Genomic DNA, 8,627 nt, shown 5'->3' on the forward strand with positions numbered 1-8,627 from the left:
GTGTGCACATGACACTGTCAGTCGTTGGTTGCTTAATTCTAAGTCTAATCTCGGTTCTTAAAGAATCTTCAGTGTAAGTGAAGTATGTGAAGTCTAAAGTTCTGCTGATGCGCAGCCACAGCAGTCTGAGTTAATCAAGTCAAGTTGATATCTTTCAAAGTCCTTTTAGTGCTACAGTCCCTCTTTGTGTTCGTGTCTGTCTGCTGCAGATCAGCAAGGAAACTCAAAGAGACTCACTGTTTGTGGATTTTGTCTCAGATCATTTACATTTGAACTGTCTCACGAAGATCTCTGTGGACAGTGTGTAGAGGAGGAATACTTATAGCAACTATCAACCCCTTCAGTGTACACACAGTTTTATTATGGCTTTAAGACAAAGTGTGTGAGCCTGTCTTTTAAATCAGTTGTTCCAGAGCGAAACAGTTATGGGATTTAAAAAACTTACTAACAAACAGGCAGCAGGGGGCGCTGCTGCTGCACACAGCGCTGTGCGTGGACTTTCTCTGACAAATCATCCGGTTTCAGATTTCAGTCATTTTGTTCTGACATGATGATTTTAACCAGTACAATTCAAAATCATTTTAACCTCCAGTAGAATTTGAACTCAACAACCCAATGGAATAAAATCCGCTATTTTCATTGACTGATTCACCTAGAAACCAGTTTGAATTACCTTTTTTAGTGTTTGTTGTACTATATTCATTAGTACCTGGGCAAAGCTTATATTTCCACTCATGTTGCATTTGATTAATTGTCACTCTCAGGTCTAGAGGGCAGGGAAACCATTGAAATGGTTTGTATGAGGCCCTAAAATCCAGGTTTCAGCATAAAAAGCAGCTGGATATTTTAATTTAAGCTTTCTGTTAGTAAGGTGGCATCAGCAGCTATTTTTTCTTTGAATACTTAATGGCACACTCTCAGGACACCCTCTTTGTGTCTCTGCATTATTAGAAATGTGTTTTTCTCTCATCAGTGAAAAACTGACAAATAAAGCTCTTGACATTCAGTCTGTCTTTCATCTGTTGAGCCTCTGATGGACCCTGAAGTTGATCAGGTTTTCTTTCAGCTCTGGAAAAGCAACGTGTGACGGCCGGTGGGGAGCAGTTGAGGCTGATTGGATGGAGTGATGATGGATGTATTGTGGTGGGATGATTGATTTAAAAAAAAAAGTCAGAAAGCAGGTCAGAAAATCAGAGCTGTCAGTCAGTTATTGATGATTATTACAGCGTGTCTCCTCCCACAGGATTATCACAAACCAGGACAAGACAGATGACGCTGACGGGTCACTGTCTCGCCTGACGAGGACTTTTGGAGTAAAATACTCAGACTACATGGCAGAAAATTCAAGTCCCCTTCCACTCAAAATTGAGTTTTTCTCTGAAGAACAGCATGTTTGCCACATCACCATCAAGTGTAAACCCACTGTGATGTCACCCATCGGTGTGTGGACGGCCATTTTGAAGCCTCAAGTTTGGCATTATAACATTTGCTACTAGGGTTGCACACAATTCTTTGACTAGTTGATTTAATGTCGCTACCCTCAGCAGTCAGCAGCAGAAATACTAGCTGTTTGAACTTTAACGTATGCATTTTAGTTATGTATTGACATCGTATGGACTCAAATGTCTGTCAAGTAAAATTTTGATTCATAAAAAGAGCATTAGCTACTATTAACAATGCCATTTAAATGTTGCATCAAAGATGTTTGAAAAAAAAAAAAGCAACATGGAGGACACCTTCAGGAACTTACAACTGCTAAAGTTTCCACCTGCAAACTTGAAATCCTTTCCTCAAAGTCAGCTGCTAGCAGATGCGAATCAGCGGTGATGAAGATTCAACAAACAGCATCGTCTGCTGTTAGAATATTTCACCCACATTGGGCACCAAACACCAAGGAAGTGTATGTTTTTTTCTCCGGAGTCAAGCGTTTGCAGCTAACTAAATCAAATACTTGTGGAGCATTCAGTATATTATGATGCTAATGCTTTTGTACTGTTACTCTGTAAAAATGTAAATGCAAGACTAGTACTTGGGTATCGGGTTCTACATTTTGGGATTGCTACTTTATCAGTACAAGGTCTGGGTAATTCCTCAACCACTGTAAGTAAATAGTGAACAAAATACAGATGAGAAAAAAAAAAAAAACCAGAGACAAAGTTCATCGCCAAGTTTTCACTGTGAAGTTTTCATTGTTAGACCCTGGGACCTCTCAGTTTCAGGTCACACAGCCAGCAGTGGTCCTCTCCTCCCCCGAGAGATGGAGAGCAGAGATGGATGAGTCAGACAGGAGGCTCCTCTCCGGCCCGTGATGGATGCTGCTGCCTCTGACACTCAGGCCGCGGCGAGGAAACAAGGCGGCTGGATGGTGAGTAGGAGGGTGTAGGTCAGGGTTATATATAGAAAATAGATGAGCCCTTTGCCCCACCCTATCTGTGATGCATGATGAGTGTCTCTCCAGCTGCGTCCACTCAGGTGATGTCATCTGAAATGGACGATAGGCAAAGGGGCAGAGCAGCTGTCCCAGCACAGCAGCATCTCACCACCGACCGACCAGGTCAAAGTAAACTCAAAGAAACTGAAGCCATTTGAAGGAACGATTCACACAAAAATCAAAATTTAGTCATTAGCTCCTCGTACACACTGACGGAAAGTCAGAGCAAGCTGAGGGGGAGCTCCATTCAGCTTTTCTGGCAAAATTTAAGTATCTATAGTGAAAGAATGAATTGAGATTAAACATCAAACAAAACCTGACTGTACAACATCAGCTGCAAGTTACATGCCACATTGGAAAATCATTTTAAAATTGCATATCGTCTCAGCTCTGTGACAAAAGAAAGTGGTGCAATTAAAAACACAAGTCTGAAGGTGGAATGCTCTATCGATCACACACAGATCTATAAACTAATTATCTCAGACTACAGAGTTTTGTTTTTTTATTAAATGGAAAAAAATAATCTGCACACAGAGTGAATTATATGATATCTAAATATCATGAATTACAGCCACAATCATTCACCATTAAGACATGGCTGTGGCCAGTAAACTGACCAGTATAATGCACCAATACTTTTTGCCAAATTGAATAAAAACCCGCAAGCTGATAACACACCCTTGTTCCTAAACGATTGGATAGGTGGTTTGCCAGTGACTCTGAAACACACCACTATTCCAAAATTATGAGCATTGCAGCGAGCAGGTGCCCTGGACGTTCATCTTACAGTTTGGATGAGGCAACATTAGATTTAAGCATGAAAACAAACCACATGAAGCAGGTTCCCCAGTGTATGCGAGCTTTAATCTCAAGTTAACGTTTATTATCATTTTGTTTTTCCCCATCATAGCGGTCTCTCCTTCACTGTGATTGGTCCAACTGCATTTTCCTGCTCCCACTGAGCACCTGCAACACAGAAACATAACGCCAGCCTCTTAATGTTAATTATAAGAGCTCATCCTACATTCAAAAAACAGCAACGTTAATGATAAACACATTAATGCATCACTAATTACAATCCAATGATATGTCTGAAATATGCATGATGAGCACTTCAATTTAGGTACATTCTAATGTGTTATTTTACAATTTAAGGAGTTTGAATACTTGTAACAGTATTTTTAAATGTTACATGTGATCTTTGTTCTTTCACTTCTGGGTTTGGAGTGCACATGCTTACCTGTTTCTGTTCCGAGACTCTGGTTTCCTGTCCCACAGTCTGTATCACAGCAATTACAGGACTGATGGCTGCCACTGACCTCCTGCCACCTGTCAATCAAAAAGAGATTTAAAAAAAAAAAAAAAAAAAGATTTCAGATTTCATCAAAGCATCCATCCATTTGATACATTACGTTAAAAACAAACAAAAAACAAAAAAAAACCAACACAAACACACACGAGACAACCAATGAAAAGTGTGGAATAGGATATTGTTCTCCTTAATATTTATTCAATATAGAATATTTTACTACAAATTTAGCTCCCTCAAAACAATATAATTTAGCTCAAATCTTTGCTTTGTGGACAAAAAAACAAAACAAAAAAAAGTCATTTAAACCCAGTGAGAATGATTGTGGCATCTGCAGCAGAAGCATGATGGGATATGTAGTGTTGGTGTCTCACCCATCAGAGAATGAACAGGCCTTGTTGGTGGCATCAGTAGCTGCACTAGCTGCAGTGGCTTTTATGCTGCAGGTGATGTAGATCTATAGAACACAATTTCAGTTTGTTTAGAAATCAAATTTAAAAAAGAAAAAAAACAACACTGAAAACAGGAGTTGAGTTCAAGTCTCACCGAGCCACTGTTATCCTGCTGGAACCTGAACGCCTCAACCTCAAACCGCAGTTTGTCATCCTGGGACCGAGGCAGGAACTGAGAGCTGGAGCCAGTCAGCTGACTGTCAAACAGGCACCTGAACGCAACACAAAAGCATCAGACAAACAGCTCAGTCACCCGAACAAACTGTGGGCTTTACATTTCTGTGGACAGATGCATTCAAATTTGCACGTCTCAGACGTATCATTTTGACAATTCTGTAATACATGTCATCTCATGTTCACATTACTTGTATATTCGTGGACATCCATGTCCACAGGTGGCAATTAACACTTTGACAACCAGGCAAGAAGGCTACCAAGCCACAGTTAAGAGACCACATTTGAACATTTGTTAGCATGGGGACATATCATCTGCAGGTATGTTTGTGATGACAGAACCTTTTATTTTTTAGCCTAAAAATGTATTTTTTTTCCCCCCCTAACCCTCACCAAGTCATGTGTGATTAAATTTAATTTTCACTGATGAGATTTAAAGTTGCAACATAAGTCTGTCAATCTAAAGATATAGAAGGGGTCACATCCAGTCCAGCAAACTAACCCCTTGTTTCCCAGGAAGACGTATCGAGGGACGGTGTCGATGTTTGGGACCACGGTGGCCACACAGCTGTCCACCGTCACTCTGAGGGGGATGTGATGAAACTGTTTGACTGAAACCTCAAACTTCATCATGTCTCCCAGCAGGTACTCAGCAGCCGGACGAACAAACTGCCAATCATCTGAGAGACACAGGACAAAGATGTGCAGATTTGACGAGACACATAAGGAGCAGGGTGTTGGTTATTGAAGAACTGTGACATGGATATTTACCACTGGGACAGTGAGAAAGTGACTTTAAATCATTATGAAGTTAGACAGCTACCGGTCATGAGTGTGAGGGAGAAGTAGAGACTTTCCTCTGAAACCTGTCTGAGACTGAATGGATTCCAGGTCGGCGTCAACCGCTCGCTGCTCACATCATGCTTCCTACAAAAGATTAAATAAAAAAAAAAAAAAAAAAAAAAAATTCAATATGTCAAGACACTCAAAAAAAAAAAAAGGGTCAGACATTAAAATTACAGAAACTTAGAGATGCTCAATGGAGGTGTATAAAATCTGACCTCTGGTAGTGACATTGGATGTTGACTGTGACATCTCTGGTTCGGACAATTTGACTGTCCCCCAGAGGACTGGGAGTGTACATCAGTGTGAATGAGTAGATGAACGAGTCCTCATTCATCTGAAACACAGTTTACTGGAAACATTAAGTTTCAGTCATAAACAGTTCCATGTATCGTCACTTCAAATGGTAAAGCAGGGGTGTCCAAACCGTTTCCCCAAAACTGAAACTTAAAAAAAAAAACAAAAAACAAAACAAAAACAATGGGTCATAGAACCGGTCGTCTTTCAAAAATTGTACTAGGGTCCAAATGTCCCTTTATTGAACAACTTGAGTCAACCAAGCGGTTACTGTAAACTCTCACCAGCAGCTGGCTGCCACATCCATGCAGCTCTGACTCAAACACCAGGACCTGTGTTTCGGCATCCTCCCCTGTGGCAGGACACCCTCCCAGTGTGACATCTGCAGTGTGGACAGGTTTGCCGATCCCCAGAAGGTCTTTCTTGGCCACCACTCGTACAGAGCTCTCCCCGCAGACGGCACTGACGCTGTCGGGAGCTGCCGGAGCCTTCAGCTCAAAGTCTGGAGGGTACCGGGGCTCCTCCTCAGCTGGTGGAGCTGGATACCTCCAAGACAACGGCTCAGTGAAAGACTGCTTCTCCTGCGTGACATCTGGGAGAGAGGAGTGAGATCAGTTGGACTTGAGTCTGAATGTTTATTCTTTTTTAAAAAAAAAAAAAAATAAAAAAAAATAAAAAATCTGCTGTTTGTTAATTAATTTTAATCACTAGCTACTTTCAAATTAAGATGTTTGCATCCAGTTATAAATGAGGGCATTTATGTGAATGCGTTCCTGGTGTTGAGGTTAATCCACTTTTTATTACAGTAACTCTCAACTTGGATTATGATTATGCAAGAGTGATAATATTAAATGTCCATGTACTGTTAATGTCATCAAAAGAAATTAGCTGGCAGTTAAGACAAGTGCACTAACACAGATAATTAAATCAGTTCCTAATTGGCAGCCAGTTTGATAATCATTGATGTCTTCGTGTAAATCATGTTTATGATTCAGGTTTGTAAATATAAAAAGGATCTGCCACTTTGCTGTCAAGTCATTTCAATAAAAAAAAAAAAAAAAAAAAAAGATAGAAAAAAAATAAATGAACTATTGATTGGTCACTTTAAGCTCAGAGTAATTGTGACAGCATGTTTCACCATTTTTAGAACTTTTTCAACAAGGAACCAATGAATTCTGTGTATTGCCATCTTGAAATATTTTATATGAATAAAATATTAAATATCTCTGAAAGGACTTTCACAGACAGAGATTGTTCTGCCAATAACTGGAAGAACAGCAGCTGAAAAAGTCTGGGGAGTTTTGGATGAATGTTTGATGCTGAAATGTTGCTCAAAGAGATACACTCACTTGATCTAATGCTGAAGGTCATACAACTTTAACAAATAACTTTTCAGCATTGAGACATTAATGTTGATTCACAATATTGAGCTTCAGTGTCATATTTCAAAACCATCAAAACTTTTCCTTTCAAAGTTGAGGGTCAAGTCGACCATATTATTTAAACAGTCCAGTGCATTTCATCAGATGATAAAGAGTCAGAGCTGTGGAGTTCCTGTGGTTACCTGCTGGCTCCTGGACTTCTGGCTGACCTGGTTCCTGGTCTCCAGATGTTTGACCTGCAGGCTGAAAGTTCCAGTTTAGATCCTGAGCTGCTGTTAAAGCTCTACACAACAGACAGAACAAGATCCAGGCAGACAACTTCATGTTGATCAGTGTATTCTGTGCTTCCTCTGTTTGAGACAGACTCACCTGTGCAGCAGGTGGTTTTGTAGAGCTGAAGCTTGGCCCCGCCCACCGTCTGATTGACCTGATGGTTCTCCAGCTGGGGCTCGTTCAGCTGCACCGACCTGCTGAGACGCACTGGAGCCTCATTCAAGCACACACAACATCATTGCAAATGACAGTTTCTGAAGATGGAAAATCTGTGAGGGTGAATTTTGGGACAATGATTCTACAGCAGAGAGGTGGAAAGTTTATATTTGATAGAGCGATGTAGACATAAAACAAAAACAAAAAAACAGGCGGACAGTAGCCGAAAATAGCTGATATGAAAACTATAAATTATATTTATTCACATGTATTTATTTGAACCTAGAAAACAACACATCAGCAGAAAAGTGGTCTTCGTGTTTTCAAAGATTCAAACAAAATAATGTGATTAAATGAGGCCTAAACTACTTCTTCTTCTTCTTCTTCTTCTTCTTCTTCTTCTTCTTCTTCTTCTTCTTCTTCTTCTTCTTAATTTTGCACACACATACAATTGCATTAACAAAAAGTAAACATCACTGACAATGAACCAAAAAAACAAAAACAAAAAATTCTGGGCATAAATTAAACTCTTCTTCTGCTTCTTTATTAACTCACCAACACTGCTGATGCTTTCGGACCTCACAGGAAGTCACAGCCACGTCTGCGCTGCTCACCACCATCATGAAACGCTCTCAGACAGGAGGAAGTCACATCAAAGCCGTGGCACCGAGGCTCCATCCAGACTTATCCTGGATCAGCTCAGCTGAGTATCTAAGACGGATTCCCCGGTTCACATCCAGCAGGACGGTCCAAATCTTATTTTTGCTTGTTTTGTGTTTATTTTCTCTCACTTTATTATCAATGATGCTAGAGGGCAGCACAGGTTCACGGTATCTCGGTGATGTTTTGCTGTGTTTGGTCCATGTCTTAATAAGTGTTATCCTAAGTGTCTGCATTTTTACTATATCTCACACATTCACAGTTCAGTGGCTGTGTCTTGCTGGAGAACACTTAGATATGTGACTGGAACAACTCAATCACCAGAATAAATGCTGCTAAATACGTTTGTGTCAAACACGGGTGAGTTAAAACTGAATGTTTTGTTTCAGTTGAGTTTAGTATTTCTCTTCTGTCACAACGCTGTGCTTATGCTCTGGTTAGGATTAGGAAAACATCATGGATTGGCTATAAATACCTGTTTTGGTTGGCCAAACACAGCTGTAAATGTCTGCAGTTCTCCTGAAAAGACACCCAGTCTTGTCACCAGTATCCAGTAGTTGGGCTTGAAATCCACTTGGTAGCCTTGTTGGCTTTAACAATACCACAGCCTTCTCCTCGACCTCGTTCATGTGAACATGATATGCCGCTCT

General features: G+C 40.4%; 1 protein-coding gene and 1 long non-coding RNA gene across 3 annotated transcripts; one reads left to right on the forward strand and one right to left on the reverse strand.

Annotated features, from left to right (window-relative positions):
* Nucleotides 1-3,273: 3,273 nt before the first annotated feature.
* Nucleotides 3,274-7,252, reverse strand: LOC119025141 (zona pellucida sperm-binding protein 3-like). Of its 2 annotated transcripts, none has more exons than XM_037108520.1 (9): nt 7,071-7,252; nt 5,791-6,098; nt 5,428-5,546; nt 5,190-5,293; nt 4,869-5,046; nt 4,287-4,404; nt 4,115-4,197; nt 3,672-3,760; nt 3,274-3,397 (listed from the first exon to the last, which is right to left on the reverse strand). In XM_037108520.1, exons 1-9 carry the CDS (start codon nt 7,210-7,212, stop codon nt 3,336-3,338), a joined length of 1,203 nt encoding a protein of 400 aa, XP_036964415.1. In that variant the 5' UTR covers nt 7,213-7,252; the 3' UTR covers nt 3,274-3,335. The 2 variants fall into 2 exon arrangements, with proteins under 2 accessions (XP_036964415.1, XP_036964416.1); XM_037108521.1 differs by having other exon boundaries at nt 5,791-6,101; nt 7,089-7,243.
* A 131-nt stretch (nt 7,253-7,383) lies between these two features.
* On the forward strand, nt 7,384-8,323 carry LOC119025038. The gene is made up of 2 exons (XR_005076674.1): nt 7,384-7,472; nt 7,903-8,323. It is a non-coding gene; the product is annotated as an uncharacterized LOC119025038 (long non-coding RNA).
* The last annotated feature ends 304 nt before the right edge of the window (nt 8,324-8,627 follow it).

The sequence above is a fragment of the Acanthopagrus latus genome, chromosome 8 (genome assembly GCF_904848185.1).
Source record: "Acanthopagrus latus isolate v.2019 chromosome 8, fAcaLat1.1, whole genome shotgun sequence".
In the NCBI taxonomy this organism is placed as follows: Eukaryota; Metazoa; Chordata; class Actinopteri; order Spariformes; family Sparidae; genus Acanthopagrus; species Acanthopagrus latus.